General features: G+C 46.5%; 1 protein-coding gene across 3 annotated transcripts in view; it reads left to right on the plus strand.

The window, feature by feature from the left end:
• The window catches only part of ABCC13 (multidrug resistance-associated protein 11), a 340,660-nt gene that overhangs the window by 91,448 nt on the left and 221,920 nt on the right, over positions 1 to 27,292 (plus strand). For all 3 annotated transcript variants that reach the window (XM_087378873.1, XM_087378874.1, XM_087378875.1), the window contains exons 10-12: positions 24,903 to 24,969; positions 25,136 to 25,223; positions 25,333 to 25,451. In XM_087378873.1, coding sequence (XP_087234999.1) covers positions 24,903 to 24,969; positions 25,136 to 25,223; positions 25,333 to 25,451 — 274 coding nt within the window. The remainder of the gene's footprint in view (positions 1 to 24,902; positions 24,970 to 25,135; positions 25,224 to 25,332; positions 25,452 to 27,292) is intronic.

Raw genomic sequence — 27,292 nt, forward strand, 5'->3', positions numbered from 1 at the left:
CATCCTCTTGAAAATCTAACAATGGCATTTGACATGCTCCTGTCCTCGTGTTGAAGTTCCCAACTAGGAGAACATCTCCGCTGCTCAAAAAATCCATGATAACTTGGTGGAGAGGTGTGTATGGTGATGTCTCAGCCTCCTCCTGCATTGCCCTGGCAAATTGTGATGTGTCTAGTGGAAAGTAGCAAATTGCTATGAAGAGATCTCGGCTAGTCGTGCATCGAAATTGGATCCAAAGGAACCTAGAGTGTGGGTCTCTCTTCTCCACTGAGATCAACCCAATGAGAGATGATCTATATAGGACTGCCATTCCTCCTAAGCCACGTAGTCCACCTGTCTCCCTTGTCTCCTCCCTATAGGTTGACTCCCAAGTGTATCCACTAACCACCGGTAGGGGGCGCTCTGGGCTTTGACGTGTCGTTGTGTACAAGACTATGTCTGGTCCTGTGTAGGACTCTGAGAAATTTCCAGGGTCTGAGGGTACCATTACAGTTCCAAATGGTGTAAGCAAGGGTCTCGATGTCGTGTCTCATAGACCCGCCCCCCTATGTCAGATGATTGGCAGGGTCCGGTAATGAGACGTCCGTCCCGAACTACTACGCACTTCCCCTCCTTGCGAACCGCATCCCCCAGCTGCAAGAGAGAACGTCTCTCCTCTATCTGCAAAGGAGTCAAAGGTCCTCATCCATAGATATAGTGGGGTGATCCCGGATCTAAAGGAACCTAGAGTGTGGGTCTCTCCTCTCCACTTTTTTTTGCCGAAAAAACAGTGCTAATTATATTACTTCGAAAACAAGATACAAGAGGTCAGCATTGCAACTGACGGGCTGCGTTCACAAATCGGACGCAGCCCAAAAGATAACAAAAGTAAAGCTCTCTCTCACGGAGGGATCAGGCGAGTGTGAGTGAACAGCCAGAGAGGTGGTGAGTATCGCCACTGAAGGCCCTGCGAAGTATGCTCGAAGAAGAGGCCCTGTGTGTCCCAAACCCGGAGGAAACGTCTCCGCTTCTCCCGGTCGGCCCGAGAATCTCCTTGTATCTGGTCCCACTGGCCTCTGAGGGTGTGTATAGTCTCACTCCAGATGTCAGTCATGATCTGGGCAGTCGATAAGGAGGTGCCACCGAGGATCTGCGCGCAGCGCGAGGTCCAAATGTGCCATCCTGCGATGCTGCTAATAATCTCCCAGACTGGCTGCCTCTCTTGAGATCCTGTGCCAGCCTCTGCCAGGTGCGGCGGAATGCTCTCAAGCGGCCCCCACGTCCCCTGTGTGATAAGGAATGTGGGGTCCTGCTGACATGCCTCGAACAAGTGATGAAAGCCAGGTGCGGTGCTGCACCAGCAGAACGCGCCCCAAGTGATCAAACCTAGCTCCGGTGCTGCGCGAGTAAGGATCCCGAAGGTCCACCTCCACACTTCCTGGGCGCGAGTGCAGCTCCATAGGCAATGTTTTGGTGACTCCTCATCCTCATGACAGATCTGACAACGTCCGTCCTGACCTATCTGCAGCAACCAGCTCCCCACTGGAAGACCTTTGTGGGTGAGAAGCCACAGGAAGTAGGAGATCTTCCGCGGCCGCCAGCTCTCCCACAAGGCCTTCCAGAAGGCCTGCAAAAACAATCTGCCCTTCCGAGCCCAGAAAGAGAGAGAGGCGTGATAGGAAAACTCTAAACGGCGCTGGAGAGTCTCCTCAAGAAGGGCTCTGGCTCGCCGAAGGGCCTGGATCCGAAGCTCCTCCGAGCCCGGGGCTGCTTGCTGGAGTCGCTGAATGGAGGCGAGGTCCCTCCGAAGAGCTCTCTCTCTGCCCCACCACTCCTGTTGAACCTGTAGGGCTGCGAGCTGGCAAATCTGGCTGGACTCCTGCAAAGCCTGTGCCACCGAATCAACCAGATCCACGCACTCGCCCCAATCTCTGTCCCAAAGGCTACCGATACTGCTGCGCACGTCCTCCCTCGAGAAGATGGAGTCGGGAATCCGGCACGAGCGGGGGGGAAGGGCCTGAACTGCCGAGTCTAATGATAAGAGCACAGGCGCATGGTCGGAAAGTGTCGTCCCTCGAACTATACCGCCTGACCGCTTCTGCTGATGGCCCAGTCACTGACATAAAATCTATCCAGCCTCTCCAGGAGTCTGCCTCCTTCCCTGCGGAAGCCCCACGAGAAGTCCAAGCTCCCGTGCCAACGACGGAAGGACGGGTCTCTCCAGCTGTCCCTACCTCCTGTCGCGAAGATAAATGAGTCCCAAGCGGACTGCTCTGCCTGAGACATGCCTGTAAACTCTGGTCCTCTGCCCTGCTGGTCCTCCAAGGTCTCCAGATTGTTGAAGTCACCTCCAACAATCCAGGAATCCATGTCTGGGAGAATCCCTGTGAGTGTCCTCTAGAAGGTGGCTCTGCACCGGAGATCTGTGGGAGCATAAATGTCGAGGATTCCTATTTTGGAACCCTCCAACTCCAGGCCTACCTAGAGGGCACGGCCTGGGATCAACATGCCATGACCAAAAACTCCCTAGGCTAACTGCTCCCAATAAGTGTGAGAACGTCCAGGGAGAATCTTCCCGCAGCTACGGGAATGAGCCACAGAAAGCTTGTGCTCCTGGAGCAGAAGTATATCCAAACGACCAATCACTGCTGGCTGAAGTTCCTGTCTCAAAATGAGCTTCCTAGGACCACGGGTGCCAGAAGAATGAAACCCGTTCACATTCCAGGAGACAAGGTGTAGGCTCATGGTGAGGACTGGGAGGCTGCGAACAACTGTCTGCTCGCGGCAGATGTCGATGAAGAAGCTGACATTTCGGAGTGGAGGCGCTGACGCTTATGAGAAGGTTTGGAGGGGGAGGCGGGGTCGTCCTGCCCGTTCTTCAACACCTTTAGCAAAGGCGAGAGGCCTTTGGTGCCATGAGCAAATGCTTTCTCGAGCCAACTCGAGATCTCTGAAGTAGTCATCCCGTAGAAGGCTCGGAGTTTCTGAGGAGTCCAGGCTCTGACATCCTGGGGGAGGGGCCATGACAGAGGGGGCCTGAGGATCACAATCAATGGGAAGCGTTTGGCGGCGCAACGCCACCGTAGGTGCACGTCACCCTCGGACCACTGAGTCTCGAGAAGCTGCCCACCGGACGGGCCTATCCAGGAGCAAACCTGAGCGTGCGTCTGCTCTCTGAGAGCCTCCCAGACCGAGTCGTCTGTCCAAGTCTCGGTGCCATCGCTGAGGAACGTGAAAGCAAAGCTAGGGCCATCCCTCAGGGCCAAGGCTGCGATCTTCCCATCCGCCCCTTTGCGGAGCAGGAAGATACTAATGTCGAGACACGCAGGGAAGGTCCCAAGGTCGGCCACATCCAAGTAGTCCCAGGGGCCAGATCTGTAAAAGTCGCGAGGAAGCTCTCTCTCCTGAAGCTGAGGCCCACCAGAGTCTGCAGCTGAGGGGCTAGCGGACAGGGAAGCCTGCTCCAGTGGTGGTGTAGACTCAGGGTGTCCTGCCTGTGGAGGGGAAGGGGGAGGTGGCTGGGGGGTAGGCAACTCAGATTCCACGGAGGCGACTAGCGGGGGGGGAGGAGGAGGGGGAGTGGGGGCTGCCCTCGGCTGAGGAACCATCGGTACAGCTGACACTGCAGGGGAACTGAGAGAAACGGGGGGGGGGGGGGGGATGGGGCAGCACTTGGGACTGAGGCTGAGAAGGAGGAGGAGGAGACTAAAGAGGAAGAGGCGGGGGCTGAAGCTGCAGGTCGGGAAGAGTGGGGTGCGACTGGGGAAGGGGCTGGGACTAAGTGGAAAGGGGCTGGGGAGCGGAAGAGAGGGGGACCTGAGGCTGTGGAGGGCGGGCTTCCGTCGAAGAAGAAGCTCTCCCAGGACCCTGGGGCGGCTGCCTGTCAGGTCTCTGAGGTGCTGCTGCAGGTTGGGTAACCTCTGTCTCCTTGCCTTTATCGGAAATCGTCTTGTTCTTTCCTCTTTTCCTTCTAACCTCAGTCCAACCGCCAGCTAACTCTGGACCGGATTCCGGCTGCCTTTGCTCCTCCTGACGTGGCTGCCCGGAGGGGGGGGGGAGGGGGCGGAGGGGGAGGGGGCGGGGGGGGCCGAGAGGAACTGGCGAATCGTGGACAAATCGCAGCCAAGTGCCCAAAGCCGTGACACCTCAGGCACTGGCCTGGCTGTCCGGTGACTACCATGCTCTGGGTGATGCTGCCGGCATCTGTCACGATCTCGATCACTGCAGGGAGAGTCGCAGGGTCCGCCATAGCCACACGGACTTGGGGGGCTCCTGCCGTAGTCACCGCATCGGCGAAAGTGTCGTGCATAACCCAGCCAAAGTGGGAGCCCGGGTCTCTAACAATCGGCCGCAGCTCAGCAGCAAGACCTGGAAAAACTAGCGTCACTGGATGGCGGGGTATGCGGAACCGAGCATCAAAATCCGCTGCACTGAATCCACGGTACCAAGGGACTATCATAATGATCTTCCCATCCACATACGTGGGGGAACCAGCAATCAGGTTGCTCGCAGCTTTCGCATTGGAGAGTTTGAGCCAGAAGATGCCCCTTCCCATAAGGGCCACCTCCTCAATATGGCCGTCCTCTAGCATGAGAGTGGACTGGAGCCAGTCCCTGATGGTTGATCTGGAGGGGGAATGTCCAATGACTCTGCCATAGACAGAGGTAAGGGCAAAGTCATTGGCAACCTCCTGAACCCGAGACGATTGTTGCTCTGTCAAGATAACGCGGTAGGCATCTGGAGAGGGAGGGTCCGACTGGGCCTCCGGTTCCGGGCAGGGAGCCGCCATACCGCCAAGACAAACTGCGAAACCTCCCCACCCAAAAAAGGGGGGGATAGATGCGGGGGGGTGGAGCCTGGGTGTGAAGAAGACGGGTGAGGCGAACCGGGGCGACGTGAATCGGGTGGGGAAGCGGAGGCGCAGGCGAGAGCGGAGGCGGAGAGAGGGCGGAGGGCGGTGGAAACGAGGGCGGGAGACCGGGGGGTGGAGGTGGCGGGGGGTGGGGGCTGAGGATGGAGGGGGTGTGAGGTGAGGAGGCGGGAGTGGGGGTGGGGCGGGGCGGGGCGGGAGGGCGGGAGGGGGCGGAGCGAGAGGGCGGGGCGGGAGGGGGCGGGGCGGGGCAGGCGTAGCGAGGGGGCGGGGGGTGAAGCGGGGGGCGGGGGGGAGCGAAGCGGGGGGGCGAGGGGCGGGCGAAGCGAGGGGGCGGGGAGGAGAGGCGGAGAGGCGGAGAAGGGGGGGTGAGGCGTAGCGAGGGGGCGGAGGGGCGAAGGGGATGAGGGCGGAGAGGCGAGGAGTGAGGGCGGGGGAGGGCGGGTGAGGGCGCAGCGGGGTGAGGCGGGGGGCGAGGGGGTGAGCGCGGAGAGGCGAGGGGGTGAGGGCGGAGAGGCGAGGGGGTGGGAGCGGAGTGGCGAGGGGGGTGAGAGCGGAGAGGCGAGGGGGTGCTGCAGGCGGCAGCGGCGGGGGTGAGGCGGAGGGCGAGGGGGTGAGGGCGGAGAGGCAGGGGGGGTGAGGGCGGTCGAGGCGAGGGGGAACTAGGGGGGGTAGAGGTTGCGGGAGGGGAGGGGAGGGCTCGCAGGAGCTCGCTCAGTTCTCTCCTCTCCACTTAGATCACCCCAATGAGAGATGATCTATATAGGACTGCCACTCCTCTTGAGCCACGTAGTCCATATGTCTCCCTCGTCTCCTCCCTATAGGCTGACTCCCAAGTCTATCCACTAACCACCGGTAGGGGTCGCTCTAGCCTCTGATGTGTCTTTGTGTACAAGAATATGTTTGGTCCTGTGTAGGACTCCGAGAAATTTCCAGGGTCTGACCAAAGGGGGTACCATTACAGTTCCAAATGGTGTAAGCAAGGGTCTTGGTGTCGTCTGTCTCATAGACCCACCCCCCTATGACGGTGATCGTCGGGGTCCGGTAATGAGACATCCGTCCCGAACCACTACGCACTTCCCCTCCTTGTGAACCGCATCCTGTAGTTGCAAGAGAGAACGTCTCTCCTCTATCTGCAAAGGAGTCAAAGGTCCTCATCCATAGATATAGTGGGGTGATCCCGTAGGGCCTATCTATGATGTAGAGCTGCCAAGCATGCGTGAGTGTGTGTGTGTGTGTGTGTGGCAGATTAGTGTGTGTGTGTGTGTGTGTGTGTGAGTGAGAGGTCGTGAGCAAAGGTGCTAGCTGAGAGCCTCGCCAAGATATCCTTGCATGCCCCTCCCCCTCTGTCCGTACACCCGTACGGTCGCCGTACGGTCTTCCGGACGGCCGTACCAACTGCTACAATAGGGTCGCAATCCCTGTGCAGAACTACGCGCAGGCCCGTACAGCTCCTTGACCTCGTCTTTTTCTATACGTACATACGGTTTCTGTCAGTCCCTCCGTACAACGCAGTCCTTTCAGCGCTGTCAGCTTCCTTGTACAACCCTACCTTTCCCGTACAGTTTCGTTGATATTTCCGTGCAGTACATCTTTGTCCGTACAGATTCTTCCGTACAGTCTCCTTGCTGTTCCGTACAGTCTATCCCGTACAAGCTCTTCCGTACAGGTTTTCCGTACAGCCTCTGCCATACAGTTCTGGTCTTTTTCCCCTGTGCCTTTCCGTATATTTTCTCTGTCTGCTTTATCTTTCACTCTATTTCTTTCTTGCTTTGCCATATTTCAATCATGGCTTCAGGTTCCGATGTCTGTACATATGCTAGAAAAGAAAGACCTGCAGATGCCAAGCGCCATCATTCTCAGCCTACATCACAAGATGATGAGCTTACTATGGAAGCTCAATATGTGTTTGATACACTTAAGGATGACTTTCAGCAGTCATGATAGGAATGGGGCAAACCAGTTCCAGAGGTCACATACAAATTGAAATTGCCCTCCCTCGTGAATCCTCTCAGGAAGCTATCTCAAACCACGGTAATAATTTTCTTTCCAGGAAGAATCCTAGCAGCCAGTGATGTTGCGCAATGGATCAAGTCTATCCTTGGAGGATGCTTTGTAGAGGGTGTCTATTTTGCATCCAGAGGCTTTTATGAGGTGCACTTATCAGATGCCTTGTGCAAGCAGAGGCTACTTGAGCTTTCTCCCCTCTTCTACGGGAAGCAGATGGTACATGCCATGCCTTGGTCCCCAAACAAGGATTACCAAAGTCTTATACGACATCATTGTCCTGTATGGGTTGAGGTTGTTAACTTCCCGGATAATATGCATGAAGAATTGCCTGGCCTGGCTGCTTCATTGGGACAGGTCATTTGTCCTCCACGCCCCATGGGAAATCGTAACAGATTCTGCATCCTCTGGGACACTGACACACCTACCCCTCCTTCTATTGTAGTGGAAGTTGAGGGTGTGCAATTGGGGAAAATTTTTTTTGACTTGAAATGGGGTGTGTTTGCAGGCGCTTGCTTTGCCTGCCACAAGTTTGGGCATCTAGCCTCTGAATGCCCAATGGTTTTGCATCCACCCCCTCCTAATGCCTTGCCGCCCCAGACACAGGAAAAGAATGAGAATTTGCAAGCTAAGGCAGCAAATCAAAATGAAGCAAAGAATGCTAAACCAATTAATCAGGTGCAATCACTTGCTGGAAAAGGAAAAGAAAAAGAAAAAGAAAAAGAGAAGATGAAGGAATCTGTGGGGACAGATCGGGATGGTTTTCAACAGCCTAAGAAGGTGGTTGTATTGAAGCAACGCCCCTTTCAATCTTGTCAATGGGATGCTTCTTCTCCCTCACCAGGACAGGCTTCCACTTCAGCTCCTGTCCTTCAAAATTGGGTGGGGGTTTTGAAGAAGGGCATCCCCATATGTGATTCTGAAGAAGGGGAGAATGCTTTATCTTTCATGGATCATGAAGGCATGCGGCCCATGCAGGCAGAGGCTTTGCCTCTCTGATATCTTGTTTCATACTTATACTTTTCTGTATATATCTCTTTCATGCATCAAACACTTAAGTGCTTTACATACAATGTACAAAGCCTCTGCAATGTCTCAAAGTGGAGGCTTTTCTAGAATTATGTACATAAAATGCAGCCAGATATTGTTTGTTTGCAAGAGCATAATCAACACTCTAATGCTGGTCATCATGATCACTTTGGCGGCTATGATATATATTATGCTGGTACCACTACCTACTCAGGTGTATGCATAATGGTTAGACATGAGCTGGAGCCTCAGTTAGCATTCAATGACAGCAGTGGCCGATGGATATAGTCATACAATGTAATGTCAATGGTGACATTCTTGAGTTTGCATCAGTCTATGCCTCCCAGACCTCTGTCATGAGGGCTTTTTTATGGGATTCTTTAAGCAAATATCCATGGAGATCCAATGCATTTATCTGTGGAGATTTTAATAATTCCCCTCTACCGAGAGATAACACCACTTCAAGATCTCATATGCTATCATCAGAAAGACAGAAATGGGATAACATGCTTCTTTCTGTGCAGGCTGAAGATTTATGGCTGCTTCTACAAGGGTCTTACGGTGGCTGGGATGGTCTTACGGTGGAATTTTATATTTCCTTTTGGGATGATTTGAAAGATGTTCTCTTACAAATGATCAATGTTGCCTGGCAAGAAAATCACTTGCCGCACCTTTAGAAGCATGGCATAATCAAACTTGTGCCAAAAAAAAATCTGTGTGATCATATGTCAGATTGGAGGCCTATTACTTTGATGCCTGTAGTTTACAAACTCATTACCAAAATGATTGTGTATAGGCTTCATGGGATACTGAATGCGGGCCTTCATCCTCATCAGTATGGGTTTGTGCCGCGAAGACAAATCCATGACAATATCTCCAATGCATTGACTGCAATTGCATATGCTAAGTACTCGCATCAAGATGTGCTCATATTGCAGGTAGATATCACTAAGGCATTTGACACTGTTCAATGGGATTTTATCTCTCAAACCATGACAAAGTTGGGCTTTGGTCCCAAGATGGCAAATGCAATTTATTGGCTTTATTCTGGCTCTACCTCTCAGTGCATTCTTGGGAGTCATCTATCTCGGTCATGGACATTGGGTAGATCAGTCAGACAGGGCTGCCCTCTTAGTGGTCTCTTCTATGCCATTGCGACCCATCCCCTCTTGATGTATCTTGATCATCTTACAAACACAGGACAGATGAATGGTCTTAAAATCCCTGGGGCTGCATCTTTTTTGGCACAGGCATATGCTGATGATTCCTTCTTTATGCCACAGAACTCTCCCCGGGAAGTCTGCATGCTTATGACCACATTATCATTGTATGGATTAGCAGCGGGATTGCATGTCAACTTTGACAAATCCAAATTGCTTTCCCTGAAACAATGTGACTGGCATTCTATTCTCTGGCCAGGTCAGGTAGTGCATTCCAAAGATGTAGTCAGGCATTTGGGATATCCTATAGGATGGCATATCACCAGGAAGCAGCAGCTAAAATGGATCTTCCAAAGACTTCAACATAAATTGGAATATTGGAAAGTTTCCACTTGGCCACTTCATGTCAGGCTCAGAATAGTACAGTCTATTGTAATGTCTTATGTTCAGTTCTTTTTGCCTTTGCTACATTGGTCTCTAGAGATATTTCAGCCTTTATGTCTCAAGCTATGGAGCTGTTATGGAGGACAAAAACTGCTGTGAAAGCATTGAGACTGCTGAAGATGGAAATGGTGTGCTCTCCTAGGATGCATGGGGGACTTAATGTTCTCAATATCAGATATCATGTACTTGTGAGGAAGGCGACTATGCTCCATACTTTTTTCCGTCAACAACAGCCATGGACTTGTATGATAGCATCCATGTGTGTCAACATGAGGACATCTGCTTATGGCCATTGGACTACTGATTGGGAGATTTGTAGGGAAGATTCCTGGCTGCCCTTTCTCTACTGCTCTGATACTTGACTGGAAACAGGTACTTTCCAAGGTCAAATGGGCTCCTGATAATCGCTCGGGGACAAACTTAATGAGGAAAGAAAGTATTCATTGGAGTGCCATCTTTGACATTCCACTTGCTTTACAGGAACCTGTTCAGGCATATAATCTTATGAAATTGGGAATTAGATACATCAATGATGTGGTAGATGATCAGGGCTATGTCTTATCTTTTCCTCAGGCCACTGCCTCCTATGCATTGGGAATGCATCATAGGTTGATATGGAAGAAAATTGCTGATCTCTTGCATCCTTTTCTACCTATTCCTCCTGTGGCTGACACAGACAGGCTTATGGATTGGCAATTGCACCCCTCTGCTACATGCTCTCATCCCATTCCTCTGCCTGCTTTGAACTCCATCAAAGCCTACAAGCTTCTTCAGCCTGCCCCATGGATTCATCAATATGCTAATACTCTGTGGCATATCAGGCAGCCCCTCTCATGGTGGTGGAAGAATCTCCGAATACTATGGAGGTGTAAAATGCCTTTGAAACAAAGACTTTTTCTTTGGAGATGCATGACCGGCACATTGTCAGTGGGAATCACACTTGCCAAAGGTCACATTGCACCATTCACATGTTTACAGTGTCAGGCTCCTTCAGAGAGTGTCCCTCATTTGCTTTGGCACTGCCCGTCTTCTCGGAACCTCCTTGGGAGAATTTCAGATCATCTTCGCCTCCGTTTCCCGAATCACAGATTTGGGAAGCATTTTTGGTTATTTAGCAGATTTATGAGGTCTTTATCTCAATACTCACTATTTCTCTCATGGGTGAGATATTGGGCTCTTTGGACAATCTGGAATGAGCATAATTTGGCATACTTGAGCCGTCAGATTCACAAGTCATATGAATCTTTCAGAGCCTCATTGCGACAATCTTTATATGATGCCTGCCATGAGGGTGATATACATGCTTCTTGCATAGAGCTTTTCTTTTTATGCTTCTGATCTTTGGGATACTCTCCATTTTGGAGACTTCCCATCTCGTAAAGTTATGAGAATATAAATACAATGCACTGGATTTTACCAAAAAAAAGTATGTGTGGCAGATTAGAGCAAGAATGAAGCCCCTCAGAGATAAGGGCTGCTCATCAAAAGCCTTTTTCCAGGGCCTGCATGCTACTCGAAAGAAAAACTCATGTCTAAGGGTAAGGAAGCTAGATGGCTCTTGGATGCACTCTTTCTCTGATCTCCAAGATGAATGCCAAAATTATTTCTAGAAATTGTTCTCCGCTCCTGGTTCCCCATCAAATTACGTCGCTATATCATAGATAACATTGCCAATGCTTATATTGGGATTGAATATGCCAAATACACGCAGCAGGATGTTCTACTCTTGCAGGTAGATATTGCAAAAGCCTTTGACACAGTTCAATGGGATTTCATCTTGCAAACTATGCGAGCTTTGGGGTTTTGACAAAAAATGCAGCAGGTTATTTACTGGCTTTACAGAGATAGCAATGCGGCTTGCATTATCTCTGGGGATATCTCTGATGAGTGGACTCTCCGTTGTTCGGTCCGCCAGGGATGCCCTCTCAGTGCTTTACTGTATGCCATTGCTACTCATCCTATGCTGCAATATATTGATCATCTTGTGGCTACAGGATCACTTCATGGCTTGGAATTGGATGCTAATTGCAGCATGGTTGCTCAAGCTTATGCTAATGATTCTTTCTTTACCCCGAAGAATACGCCCCATGATCTTGGTGCCTTGATGCAGGCCCTCTCTATTTATGGTTTGGCAGCTGGTCTTCATGTTAATTTTTAGAAGTCTAAGCTGCTCCCTTTGCATTCCAAAGACTGGCATAGTCTATTATGGCCCAGGGATATCATTCCACCCACTCAGTTTGTTCGTCATCTTGGTTACCCTTTGGGGTGGGAACTCACTCGCCGACAACAAACTGATTGGGTTCTGGCTAAGCTTCGGAAAAAGCTTGAGTATTGGAAACTGGCAACCTGGCCTTTGCACGTTCGTCTTAGTGCAGTCCATCCTTGTGGCATATATTCAATTTTACTTGCCATTGATCATGTTCACTAAGGCAGATCTTCAATCTTTCATGTCTGTCTTTATGGAACTCTTCTGGCAATCCAAACATGGCAGAAAAAGTCTTAGGCTGCTTTCGATGCATCACATTTGTTCTCCCAAGATGCATGGTGGATTGAACATCACGGATATTCATGTGCATATTCTTGTCCATAGGGGGAAAATGTTGCTGCAATTTTTGCAAGGTGATCAGCCTTGGGCTCTTATGATTAGGACTCTGGTCACTCATATCAGTATTTCTGCGTTTGGTCATTGGCAACTCGATCACTGGGATTTCTTTTTTGGCTGCACTGATGGCACTTTGCCTGGATGCCCTTTTGTCTCCCGCTTGCTTCTTGATTGGAAGCATGTTCTTTCTCATCTGGAATGGAATGGACGGCAATCTTTGCTTGGGAATTCTTTGAGAGCTGAAAGCATTCACTTATCGAAAGTCTTTCAGCCTCCCTTGGCTTTACAAGAACCTCGACATTCCTACTTTGTCTCGTTTAAAGGCATCACCTCGGTTGTTGATGCTATAGATGATGCTGGTACTGTGCTTCCCTTTTCTCTAGCAGCCACTACATATGGATTGGGCTCTCATTATCGTCCTTTGTGGCGACAAATTACTTCTATGCTTTCACCCTTTGTTCCGATTCCTCCTTTGGAACTCCAGGACCGACTGGAAGATTGGACTTTGACTTCTCCAAGGTCCTCTTCTCGTCCTTTGAGGCTATCTCAGATTACTAAACCTGCATTGTATAAAATCCTTTTGCCTCAACCTTGGGTTTCAGAGAGAGGTGATTCTGTTTGGCGAATGGATCGCCTAGCCAAGTGGTGGAAGAAAAGATTACAGCAACTTTGGGCCTAGAAAGTACCGCTTCGGCAACAGGTTTTCTTTTGGCGAGTTCTTTTGGGAGTGTTTCCATCTGGACAGCTATTAGCTCATCGACACATTGCTCTTGCACTTTGCCATAGATGCTTTGCTTCTTCGGAGACTATGCCTCACTTTTTTTGGCATTGTCCGTGCTCTCGTGAGTTTATTGATCTGCTTCGACAGCACCTGTGAGCGAGATTCCCATCTGTTCTGTTTGGGAAGGCTATTTGGGTTTCATCCATCCAGACCGGAGTTTCATCTTTTCTTCATTTGGGTTTTCTACTGGGCACTATGGACTTTATGCACATATAGGAATTGTAAAGTCTTTGGTGATCCTACTTTCTCTCTGTTTAGCTTTTTTAGGCGTTCTCTGCAGCAATCTTTCTTTGATTGCTTGCAGACCCGCTACATAGATCATGAGGTCTTTTTGGCATATACTGAAATTTTCAGTTGATGTAATTGCAGAACCTTTCTTTGAGGTTGCTACTCATATAATATAATCAATCAATGATTTCACGCAAAAAAAAAAGTGTGTGTGTGTGTGTGTGTGTGTGTGTGTGGCTTGCAGGTCATTGCTATCCCATGCTCAGGAGGATCTGGAATTTGCTTGGATCTCTTTCATACATCGTATTCAAAATGTCATTAAGGAATATGGAAGATGGTACATGGCAGAAACCAGACAGCATATCGAGTGGGCAAAATCATACAAGCAGTATTTGGTACAGATTAGTCATCAAAGATCTCTATCTGATTCTGAGCAGCATTTACTGTCTTGTGCTTCCTCCATAATTGATGCCAATGATAAACGCAAGCTGTCCAAATGGCAGATTAGGGCCAGAGTTAAACCTATGCTAGATAAGGGCTGTTCCTCTAAATCTTTTTTTCGGAACTTACATGCACACAGACAAAGCCAATCTATCATGAGGGTAAGGAAATCAGATGGTCTTTGGACCCAGTCTCTCTCTCAGCTAGAAAAACAATGTCTGGATCATTTTCAGCTCCTTTTTTCTCAGCCATCTTCTTCTACACCTCAGGTCGCATTGGCTCGTAACAGATTTACTGAGCTTGTTTCTCCCATTGTCTCCCCGCAAAAAGCCTCAATGCTGGAAATGTCCTTTTCAGATGATTAATTGGATGAAGCCCTTAAGCATTTGGGTAAACATAAATCCCCTAGCTGGGATGGTCTGACGGCTGAATTTTTTGAAGCCTTTTGGCCTGAAATGAAGGGTCCAATTCTGCAGTTTATTAATGCAGCATGGCAGCACCAACATCTTCCCTCAGCTTGGAAGCATGGTCTGGTTAAGCTTGTGCCCAAAAAACTTCTTTGTGAGACTATGGATGACTGGAGGCCCATCACTTTGATGCCGGTAATATACAAACTGATTGCCAAAATGTTGGTACACCGGATAAAGGATATCCTTCATGATGGACTTCATCCCAGGCAATATGGTTTTGTTCCAAGACGGCACATACATGACAATATCTCTAACACTCTTATCGCAATGGAATATGCTAAATATTCAGATCAAGATGTGTTGGTCATGCAGGTGGATGTGGCGAAGGCATTTGATACAGTATAGTGGGATTATGTCTCTCAAATCATGCTAAAACTTGGTTTTGGGCCAAAGCTATCTAATGTCATATATTGGCTTTACTCAAATTCCACTGCACAATGCTTTATAGGGAAACATTTGTCTGAGTCTTGGACTCTCGAACGTTCAGTTCGACAAGGATGCCCTCTCAGTGCCTTGCTTTATGCCATCGCTTCACATCCTTTGCTTCTTTATATGGATCACATGGTTGATACTGGACAGCTAGAGGGGCTTCAGATTTCTGGTTCACGACCCTTCATAGCACAGGCCTATGCAGATGATTCATTCTTCATGCTAAAGAACAGTCCATTGGAGATTCGCCTCTTGATGGATACCCTTTCAGATTTTGGGTTGGCAGCTGGTCTTAAAATTAATTTTTAGAAATCAAAACTCTTGCCTCTCAAGCATTGTGATTGGCATGCTATTCTGTGGCCAGGCCAGATTATTCAGCCGGAAAATATAGTAAGACATTTGGGCTATCCTATTGGCTGGAAAATCAGCAATAAGCAACAAATGTCGTGGGTGTTCAACAAAATTCAGGACAAATTAGAATATTGGAAGATCTCCACTTGGCCTCTGCATGTACGGCTTCGAATTGTCCAGTCTATTGTTCTAGCTTATGTCCAGTTCTACCTTCCTCTATTACATTGGTCATCTCGAGATCTCACATCTTTTATGTCTCAAGCCATGGAGATTTTTTGGAAAACTAAGCTTCATAAAAAAGCTTTACGGTTGCTCAAAATGGACTTGCTTTGCTCACCCAGAATGCATGGTGGTTTGAATATAATAAACATCAAATATCATGTGTTGGCAAGAAAGATCACTATGCTCAAGACATTCTTTCAACAAGAGCAGCCTTGGTCTATTATGCTAGCAATTTTGTGTGGTCAGATGCGCACACATGCTTATGGACATTGGCTAGTAGATCCATCGGAAGTAGTACTTGGAAAATTTCAAGGTAAAATCCCTGGTTGTCCATTTTCTAATTCCTTGATTCAGGATTGGAAGCAAGTACTCTCTCACATCAAATGGTCTCCTCATCCTGCTTCTCTAGCATCTTCACTCAGATTGGAGAGTATTCATTGGAGTGCTGTGTTTTCCTCTCCCCTTGCTGTTCAACAACCCATCAGAGCTTACAATCTCATGAAAATGGGTATCCAGTTCATTGATGACGTTGTAGATATGCAAGGAAATATTCTCCCTTTTCCAGTAGCATGTCGACAATACAACCTGGCAATGCATCATAGACCTATTTGGAAAGCTATTGCTGATCTCCTACTTCCTCTGGTTCCGATTCCGACATTGAATGGCAGTGACAGGCTTCAAGATTGGCACCTTCAGCCTTCAAGTCCAAGCATTTCTTCTAAGCCTTTGCAGTTATTGACTTCTATACAGGCTTATCGATTGATATTACCTCCTCCTTGGATTGCCCATCATGCTAATTCTTTATGGCATCTGAACAAATCATTAGCCTGGTGGAAAGGAAGATTGCAAATGATATGGAAGTTGAAAATGCCATTGAAGCAACGACTATTCCTATGGAGATGTATTGTTGGTATTCTTCCAGTGGGAGTGAAATTGGCTAAACGACGGATAGCTTCACCTCTCTGTCCAAGATGTCACCTTGCATCGGAAAGTATTCCGCATTTATTGTGGTTTTGTTCATATTCCAGAGACCTTCTAGATAGAATCTCCTATTTTTTATCTCTCAGATTTCCAGCACACAGGTTCTACAGGTTTTTCTGGATGTATGGCAAACTATTAGCTTCTTTGTCACAGTATTCTCTCTTCTTCCACTGGATCAGATACTGGGCCTTATGGACCCTCTGGCTGCAGCGCAATCAAGCATTTCTGAATTCTCCTCTTCAGCATCCTTATGAGTTTTTCAGAGCCTCATTAAGGCAGTCATTATATGATGCCTTACATGAGGAAGATTTGGATGTAATTTCTTTACAGGAACACAACCAACACTTCTTGGCTGGCCAGCAAGGCCACTTTGCTGGTTATGACATCTTTTATGCTGGTACAATGCATTTTTCGGGGGTATGCATGCTGGTTAAACATGATATGTAGCCCATGGTTGCTCACAATGACCCCCAGGGTCGATGGATGGTGATCAGATGCATCTGTCATGCTGATCTTTATGAAATAGCATCTGTTTATGCCTCTCAAACTTTTGCGACAAGAGCTCAAATGTGGGCCTCCCTCAAACAATATCCATGGCTGTCTAATGCCTTTTTGTGTGGAGACTTTAATAACTCGCCTGCCATCCAAGACAACACCACTCATCGTTCTCACATGATCCCCACTGAGCTTCGACTTTGGGAGGATATGCTTTCTTTCTTGCATGCAGAAGATTTATGGCTCTCAACAAGGGATAGAGATATGGGTTATACATACCGTCACAATGCCTTTACTCATTACTGGGCTTGACTTGATAGATGGTATTTGTTGCATGCTCAGCAGTATGCTAGTTTCACATGTGCACTATGGGTTGACCATTCCCTCTTGCTATCTGATCACTTTCCAGTATGCTTGACATTATCTATAGCACATTTGACAGATGATATGCCTTTTTTTGGTCGTCGCCTACTCCATGTTAATAGTGCTTATTTGCTTCATCAACAATTTCAGAACATGGTGAGAGTGGCTGTCCGCCCCCTCCTCTTACATGCTCAGGAGGACATGGATTTTGCTTGGATCAGTCTTGCCCATCGCTTGCAGGCTGTTATTCAAGGTTATGGACGGAGTTACGTGGAGAACCTCAGGCTGAAGCTGAAATGGGCTCAATCTCACAAGCAACAAATGGATGTAATCAGCTTTTATAGGCAGCTCACCTCCTCTGAACAGGATTCTTGCGCTTATGCGGTTCATATCATCCATCAAAATGATCTTTGCAAATTAAAGAAGTGGCAAATCCGAGCTCGCATGAAACCCCTTTTGGATAAGGGCTGCTCCTCCAAAGCCTTCTTTAAAAGCCTGCATGCGGATAGGCGAAAGGAGGATATTTGCAGGATCAGGCAAGATGATTGCACCTGGACCACCTCCAAATCAGAATTGGAATCGCAATGCTCTAGTCATTTCCAGCATCTCTTTTCTCCTTAGCTTGATCATTCGATGCAAGTGAATGCAGCTAGGTCCCAATTTCTTATGCATGTTCAGCCTATATTGTCCGGGAACAGGCTCATGCATTGGAGCAGCCTTTTATGCTTAATGAACTGGATGATGCTTCATTTACATAAAGGCAACTCTCCTGGTTGGGATGGGTTGACTGTTGAATTTTTCCGTGCATTTTGGGGTGATCTCAAGAACACTCTTCTTCTTATGATCAATCATGCTTGGGCAGAACAATCTCTTCCTCCTTCTTGGAAACATGGCCTTGTCAAATTGATCCCCAAAAAAAGGTTGTGTGAGACAATGGCTGATTGGCGGCCTATATCTCTTATGCCAATCATTTACAAACTCATTGCCAAAATGATTGTCCTCAGGGTTCGATTCATCTTGCAAGCATGACTTCATCCCACGCAGTATGGGTTTGATCCCAGAAGGCAGATTACTGACAATATCTCCAATGTTTTGCTTGCAATTGAGTATGCCAAATATTCTAAACAAGATGTTCTCATTCTGCAAGTGGACATTGCGAAAGCATTTGATACTGTCCATTGGGATTTCATTTCTCAGACTATGCATAAATTGGGATTTGGCCCTCGGCTGGTCCATATTATTTATTGGCTCTATTCTCATGCCACTGCGTAGTGTTTGCTTGGTAGTGGGTTGTCAAGGACATGGACTATGACGCGTTCAGTGAGACAGGGTTGCCCTCTTAGTTCGCTACTGTATGCCATTGCTACTCATCCGTTATTGTTGCATATGGACCATCTTGTAAATAGAGGGCAGCTTCATGGCTTGCAAATTCCAGGGGCACAGCCGTTTCTTGCACAGGCATATGCTGATGATTCATATTTCATGCCCAGGAATTCTCAAAGTGACCTCTCTCATTTGATGCATACTCTGAATGATTTTGGCATAGCTGCTGGACTGCATATCAACTTTCAGGAAATCGAATCTTCTAGCATTGAAAGAAGCTGATTGGCATGCACTTCTCTGGCCAGGCCACATTATTTCTTCCCATACTATTGTGAGGCATTTAGGGTATTCCATTGGCTGGAATATTACCCCTCAACAACAGCTCAAATGGGTGCTTCAAAAGATTAACAAGAAGCTAGAATACTGGCACTTGTCCACTTGGCCTCTACATGTTCGACTTCGGATAGTACAGTCTATCATTATGGCATATGTGCAATTTTATCTGCCTCTTCTTCCCTGGTCTTTTAAGCATTTGGCTTCCTATATGTCCCAGGCTATGGAGATATTTTGGAAAAGCAAATCTCACAAAAAGGCTTTGCGACTTCTTCCCATGCAATCTGTTTGTTCTCCTAAGACTCATGGGGGACTGAATATTCTCAATCTTCAGTTTCATGTGTTGGCAAGAAAGAGCACTATGATTGCTGATTTTTTTCAGCAAAAACAGCCATGGGCTATTATGTTAGCAGCTATGTGTGGAAACATGACGTCCCATGCATATGGGCATTGGATTACAGATCACTGGGAAGCAGTCATGACCACATTTCAGGGAAAAATTCCTGGTTGTCCTGTTTTTACTGCTTTTATTCATGATTGGAAGAGAATTCTCTCTTATGCTAAATGGTCAGGTGCTTCTTCCCATCATGGTAATTCTCTTCGCTTGGAAAGCATCCATTGGAGCAAGGTGTTTGAATCGCCTCTTGCTTTACAAGCACCTATTAAAGCATATAATCTTATGAAATTGGGCATAAGATTTGTCGGAGATGTTGTGGATCAACATGGTTATGTGCTTTCATTTCCACAAGCTTGCAGGACATTCCCCTTGGGTCTGCATCATAGGCCCATTGGGAGAATACTTACAACTATGTTGCAACCATTTGTTCCTGTTCCTCCACTATTTGTACAGGACAGATTACTGGACTGGAATCTGACTTCCTTATCTCTTGCTACCTGTTCACTTTCAATGCATAATTTAGCCTCCTCGATGGTCTACAGATTTCTTCTTCCACCGCCATGGATTGATAAGCATGCCAACACTCTTTGGAATTTGGATAGGCCTTTATCTTGGTGGCAATCACAACGCAAGAAAATTTTGAAAGCTAAATTGCCATTGAAACAAAGGCTTTTCTTTTGGAGATGTGTAGTGGGAGCTTTTTCCATTGGGGTGAAATTGGCAGCACGTCGTATTGCTTCCTCTTCCTGCCCCCGTTGCTCTCATCACCGTGAGATAGTTCCCCATTTGTTATGGTCTTGCCCGCACTCTCGGATATTGATCACTCATGTCTCTCATTTGCTGCGGCTTCGGTTTTCCTCTATCAGATTCGGGAAACTCTTCTAGATGTTTGGATGCTTCTCATCTCAGATGTCTCCATTCCTCCTTTTCTTTCACTGGGCTCGTTTTTGGGTACTATGGACTATTTGGACACAGAGATTGCATTTTAGGATGGGACAACAGCTTCCTCAGGCATATGCTTTCTTTAGAATGTCCCTCAAGCAATCTTTATATGATAGTTATGCTGCGAGGGACTTGGATGCTACTAGCCTCGAAGTGTTATCTGACTGTTTTTGAGTTCTTCCATTAGGCTCTCTTTTGGAGTCTAATGTTATGTATATTGATTTCATGTTAATTTTATAGTTACTGGTTTCACAAAAAGAATGTCTGTCTTCTCAGAGCCACTTTGATATTGAAAATCCATGAGATTCTTTTGTTTCCAAAATGCAAGTGGTAATTAGAGGTTATGGCAAGTCGTACATGAAGACTATGAGGGAAACTGTTGCTCAGGCTAAATTGACTTGCCAACACCTCACTGAACTCAGTCAATTTTGTCCTTTGTTCTTGCATGAGCAAACAACACTATGCCAAGCTAAACATTGTCTCCAACTCAATGATCACAGGAAACTAGCCAAATGGAAGACCAGAGAAAGAGAAAGAGCTTTCATAGATAAAGGCTGTTCTTCCAAACAATTTTTTAAAAAGCTTGCATCAGAAGAGATTAAACACAAATATTTGCAGGGTGCTTATGCCTGATGGTTCATGGACTACATCACAGTCACAGCTTGCTTCTGTTTGTGTACATCATTTCTCTCAGCAGTTTGGTTATGCAGATCCTCCTTCACAGCAGGTTTTGTCTACAAGAAATTTGCTTTTACAGCATGTTTCTCCTATTATCTCCACTACTCAGGCCTTGAAATTAGAGGAACCTTTTACTGAAAGGGAATTAGATGTAATCAAATCCTGTGGTAGATGGAAATCTCCAGGATGGGATGGTCTTACAGTTGAGTTTTTCTTAGAATATTGGCCTCTTTTGAAGCATACTTTGCTGCATATGGTGAATTCTGCTTGGCAAAATCAAAAAATGCCAGACACATGGAAAAGAGGTCTTGTTAAACTCCTTCCAAAAAAGCAAATCTGTGAATCTTTGGCTGATGGGAGACCTATCACGCTTATGCCAGTTATTTACAAATTTACTACCAAAATGATTGTTGATCGGATAAAAGGCTATTTGCATGATGGGTTGCATCCTGCGCAATATGGTTTTGTTCCTCGTAGGCATATTACAGACAACATTGCTAATGCCTATGTTGAAATAGAATATGTCAAATATATGCAGTAGGATGTTTTGCTATTGCAAGTTAATATTGCCAAAGCTTTTGACACTATTCAGTGGGATTTTATTTCACAAACAATGCAGGCATTGGGATTTGGCAAAAAAATGCAGCAAGTTATCAATTGGCTATATCAAGATAGTCAAGCTACCTGCATAATTTCAAGGGATATTTCTACAACCTGGACTCTTGGTTGTTCTGTTCGGCAAGGCTGTCCCCTTAGTGCTTTACTATTTGCCATAGCCACTCATCCAATGCTTCAATATATGGACCACCTTTTGGACACTGGCCTGTTGCATGGATTGGAAATTCCTGGCAGCTGCAGCATGATCGCTCAAGCATATGCTGACTATTCTTTCTTTACCCCAAAAAATACTCAGAGCGATCTCTCCTTGATTATGCAGGCTCTTTCCACATATGGCTTGGCTGCTGGTTTTCATGTGAATTTGCAGAAATCTAAGCTCTTGCCGTTACATGCTAAAGACTGGCATAGTCTTTTGTGGCCTGGGAAAATTGTTCTACCTTCTCAAATGATTTGACATCTTGGCTATCCTCTAGGTTGGGCGCTCACTCGTTCTCAACAAACTGATTGGGTGCTCACCAAGCTGAGGAAAAAACTTGAATATTGGAAGCTTGCAACTTGGCCATTACATGTTCGTTTGTGAATAATGCAATCCATTTTGATAGCATACATACAATTCTATCTGCCCCTCATTATGTTTACTAAGGCAGATTTGGTTTCCTTTATGTCTGCTATCATGGAGATATTTTGGCGTTCACAAATGGCAAGAAAAGTCTCAGATTACTCTCTATGCATCGTCTCTATTCTCCAAAGATGCACCGGGGTTTGAACATACTCAATATTCAAGTGCATATAATTGCTCACAAGGGAAAAATGATGTTGCATTTTATGCAAGGGGATCAGCCTTAGGCTTCCATGATCCACTCTCTTTTGTTGCATATTGATACTTCTGCTTTTGGGCATTGGCAGCCTACACAGTGGGATTTTCTACTTGGCTCTATTCAAGGCAAGATCAGAGGCTGCCCTTTTGTCTCTCGTTTGCTTCTTGATTGGAAGCATATTTTATCCCACTTAAAATGGAATGGCAGGGATTCTTTGTTGGGAAATTCCTTAAGGGCTGAGAATATTTATTGGTCCAAAGTATTCCACCCTCCTTTGGCTATACAAGAACCCTTCTGTGGCGAATGTACTTCAGGATGATGGCACTCTTTTATCTTTTTCTGCGGCTACTAGCAAGTATGGTTTCGGAGCTCATTATCGTCCTTTATGGCACAAAATTGCAGAAATGCTTCAACCTTTCTTGCCGGTACCTCGGTTGGAACTTCAGGATAGGCTTGAGGATTGGACTCTCCATTCTTCCTCTTCTTCAGCCCGTTCTTTGAAGCTATCACATATCACAGTGCCTTCTCTGTATAAAGTGTTGTTACCTCCACCTTGGGTTTCTGACAGAGCCAATTCTGTTTGGCATATGGATTGCCCATCAAAGTGGTGGCGAAAGCGGTTGCGTCTCCTTTGGCATTATAAAGTCCCTCTTAGGCAACAGGTTTTCCTCTGGTGAGTCCTACTTGGCATTTTTCCATCTAGGCAGTTACTCGCGCATAGACATATTGCCTTGGCTGTTCGCCACCGATGTCTACATTCTGCTGAATCTGTGCCTCACATTTCATGGCATTGTCCACATACTTGTGATTTCCTTGCTCTCATTCGAGATTTCCTACTGTTACTTTTGGCAGGTTCTTGTGGTTATTTAGTTTTTATCCAGCTAAGCAGGGTTTTGATTTATATTTTGTTTGGGTGTGCTACTGGGCACTTTGGACTCTATGGATGGACAGAAATCATAGAGTCTTTGGTGACCCTACTTTTCCATCTTTTGTTTTTTTCAAAAGATCTCTGCGGCAATCGTTTTATGATTGCTTTCAGACTCATTTGATTGACCATGATGTATACATGGCTTATACTGAGATTTTCGATTGAGTAGTAGTTACTCCGCTTTTGGAGTACCTATGAATGTAATTATTTCACAGCAATAAAATATTATTCTCACCAAAAAATGTGTGTGTGTGTGTGTGTAAAGAGAGAGAGAGAGAGAGATTAACGTCCTTGAGAGGCCTCAAGGACCTATGGGACAAAGTGCGGAACACACCAAAAGAAAAAAACTCATACAAGCCACAAAGGGCTGGAGCAAAGGGCACGCTAAGGCTCTTGTTGAGTACTATGCTGAAATAAAGAGCTCAATAGCTCAAGCAAAATGAAGTACAAAACATATCATATGATATCATAACATATCAAATCATATCATGTACTAACTGAAGTAGGATGAGAGCTGGGACTGGAACAGGAACTTGAACTCAGAACATATCAAATGATATCATGTACTATCTACAGTAGGATGAGAGGTGGGACTGGAATTGGAACTAGAACTCAGAATCCGAAACCGGGCACTGTGGTGGCTCATGTATGAGCAACGAAAATGTCTCGGATCTGCGTCTGTTTGGCTATCTCATGTTGTGGTGGCGGAGGGGGACACGGTCTCCCCGATCTCTGAATCCGGTGAGCTATGTTCAGTGTGACCCCTCATCTCGGGTAGTCTCCTCTAAGGAAAGCTGTGATAGGTCGAACCTCAATCAAGTGTGCTCTGGTCACTCTCCATGTCGTGGGTGGCCTATGCAATCCTGTCTCGGCAATCCATGCTGTCCGCATATCAGCTAGCTCCTCCTTCTCCATCCCACTGTGTCCTAGAGATGACTCAAATGCATAGAAATTTGTGACATGCCGCTGTGTCTGGTCAGCCTCTGTATCCTGTTGCTTGGTCACCTCCTACTGCTTCCTGATCTGTGATAGGAAGGTCTCCCTATGTTGGCGCATCTCAAGTAAATAGAGCCCAATGCAAACCTGGTCATGGAAGAGGATCAATTGTGAGTGGGCCGAACCCTTTCCCATCGTGGCATCGCCCCCCGATCTCACAGTAGGTTGGGCAGGCAAAGACAAAGTGCTTCTCTGTCTCGATCACTTCTAGTGTGTATAGCATGTAGATCCGCTGTTGCTCTCTGGGTATACGTGCTGTTCTCCCTTTCTTAATCCTCAGCTGATGGGATGAAACCCGCATCTGCCCAATGGCGATCCTCAGTGCATGTGAGACTCCTCTGACCTCGAGATACTACGGTCCAATGATGAATCCCTCCTTTGAGACTCTCAAGAAGTAGTCGAGGTAGAATTGGGTCTTGGTGGGGAGCTCTAGATCTCCCCCCCATGTCCGATATGTGTGGAGCTGGAGGAGGTCTAACTGTATGATACGGTAATCTCATCTCGTGGGATCTGACTCAAGGGGTGCATCCATATTGTACTCAGAGGAAGGGGACTTGTCAATCTGAATCTCGTGTCTGGCAAACCATGTGGATATACGTGCTTACCATGTGTCCGCCCTGCTCTCAGCTAGTTGTCTGGATGACTCCAGAGCCAGCCTTGGTAGTCTCCACCGGGGTAAGTCCCATACTCATTGAATGAATGTCACTTTCTGGAAGATGGCATCAATCTGTAGTGGTGTCATGGCGAACTCTGTTTGTATCATCGCATGCGGGACTGCGGGCTTGCATTGAATCATCCTAAATCCTAGAGTCATCTGTAGCCACTCAAATCTCCTCCACTCTGCTACTATCGGTAGATCACATCTGATAGTAGCAGATGTGATCTACCGATAGTAGCAGATGTGATCTACTGATAGTAGCAGATGTGATCTACCGATAGTAGCAGATGCGATCTACCGGTAGTATGCTAGCATTAAGGTTTATTTGTGTGATGCTCACCATTGGCCTTATTTGGCAGGGTCAGCAAGAAGCCTTCATTTTGGCTATTGGTGCGCTCTAGGGATGGGTGTTGTGTCAGCATTAAGGTGAGCAAAAATCATCATAGAATGGACTCTTTTGAAGTTATGATGGCATTAAAAAAATATCAGATGGAGGTTTTGGTGCAATTTTTTTTTTCCCTTCAAGTAGTAGTTTGGCTTAAAATGGCAATACTTTTTATTTGACATGGATCCGTTTGACATCATGATACAGAGCATTTATGGGAACCCAATACACATTCCTTGTTTCCAAACTAAAATTACAACTACGAGCAAGCATTATCACACTGGTTTATCGTAAAGTACGTATCAAATATTTCTATAACCTTGTAGTTGCTTTATAAACATAACGTGGCTTCCAATCAACATTGCATTTCTGCAAAGTTTCTGATACGGCCTCAAAATGTGCAGGCCTTGTGTGTAAGCTTGTCTGAAAGAAGCTGTTTTTCCAATGGAGAGATCCAAACACTTATGTCTGTTGATGCTGAACGCACTGTCAACTTATGTGCTAGCTTCCACGAGCTTTGGAGGTGAATTATATATAGTTTGATTTCCTTGAGATCTGTCAATCAGAGGCACTGCTTCATGGTTCCCTTGTTTATATACAAAGTACAATGGAAGGTAGTTTGAGTTTACACCTTTCTCACAAACCGGCTCTCTCATCCAATAGGCACTGTACAAGATTCATATGCAGAATATTGATGTGCATAATATGTTTGTGAGAAACATCTCTTTAAGGCATTAATTCAATATGATGACGACGAGGACAGATATGATTAAATACTATGTAGAGGAGACTTGATGTAGAATGTGTATGAACTGTTAGAGGCTTCACCAAGGATGGAAGGAAAGGCTGATAATGGGAAAGTTTGCCGAAGACCATTGATACATGGATTGATACATGGTCCATTTTTTCTAAAGCTAGATTGTCACAAGTGGAATTCATGAAGAGGAGTATACACAAGTCTATATAATTGATGGATGCATGCATGTGTATCAAAATCCTCTACCCATAAATGCTGCCTTTGGATGCATACACTTTGACGATATCCTTCTTGGGAGGACATTTTTCACTCCTCTACTCTCCTGCTTCCATCTCAAGAAAGTCGAGTAAGCCCAATGCTAGAAGTAGACGAAGTCACAACTCACAAATGCAAACTCCTTTTCCTTAAAAGGTGGTTGTCTTGTGCAGACTTAAAGCTCCTTAGAAGCACAACAACTGATTGAAGCTGCTCGGGATGGAAAGAATGTTATATAGGTATGAGTGTAAGTTGAAAAGAGTCTTCAAGAAAGTCCTTTTTAGCCTTGTCACAATTGGAAATTTCACTTAACAAAGAGGGGGAATCCTTATTGGGCTTTAATCAGCTTCTAGCTTTATAGAAGTAGGTCCCTTCATGCATTGGTCTAGCACGGTAGACTCGTCAAGCAAAGCATAGTGGTAGAGGCTCCCAAGACTATGATTTTGGCACTCATTCGAAGTGTTGAGGTGGTAGGTTTGTGGAGGTAGGGTTTTAGGTGCATAAAGTGTAATCAATTGGAAAAGGCATGACCTAGTTCACAAATCATGCCTCTCCTTAGAAAATAAATTGTAGAACTTGCTGGATACCACTGGCTCCTCCTACCAAACACCGCAGCAAGGATTGGACTCATTGGACTCCCCGTGAGGCAGGCAATGGATTCTTTCGAAGGGCAAGGAGAAAAATGTTAGAAACATGGTGTGAGTGTGAGAGAGAGAGAGAGAGGCTAGGGAGTGAAGAAGCGGTTTACAAATGTAGAAACGATGAAGGCTTTCATTCATTCATCATTACTACTAAATGAGACAAGTGAAGTACAAGCCTTATATAGGCTACACACTAGCACCAAGTGCATATATGATAAGTCCCATAGTGACATGTGGCACTCACACATGACTCACACGTGAACTAGTACTGTCATGTGCATGGTGTACCTAAGGTTGGATAGCAGGTTAACGTGGGTTACGGGATAGCACAGGACTGGATGGCTATTTTTAGCCGAGATTGCTATATATAGAGATTGATTCATATATAGTGCTCGCTTTATATGGAGGGAGCTATTCATAGCATTGTGCTATCTATAGCGGGTTTCCTTCTATATAGAGGGAGGGCCAGTGCTATTGTGTAGATCAGTTAAGCGCTCCTCAACTGATGGATGGGGCTTGGACCTAGGCCGGGACCTAGGCCATCAACATGGCGGATCATAGGTGGTGCTATTGTGTAGATCAGTTAAGCGCTCCTCAACTGATGGATGGGGCTTGGACCTAGGCCGGGACTCTGGCCATCAACATGGCGGATCATAGGTGGTGTATCGAAGGTCTTCTGGACGGGCTCAGGTGGTATGGGACGCCTGGGTT

Source organism: Dipteris shenzhenensis, chromosome 9 (genome assembly GCF_047967505.1).
Source record: "Dipteris shenzhenensis isolate YYH24624 ecotype China chromosome 9, Dip_SZ_1.0, whole genome shotgun sequence".
Classification (NCBI taxonomy): domain Eukaryota; kingdom Viridiplantae; phylum Streptophyta; class Polypodiopsida; order Gleicheniales; family Dipteridaceae; genus Dipteris; species Dipteris shenzhenensis.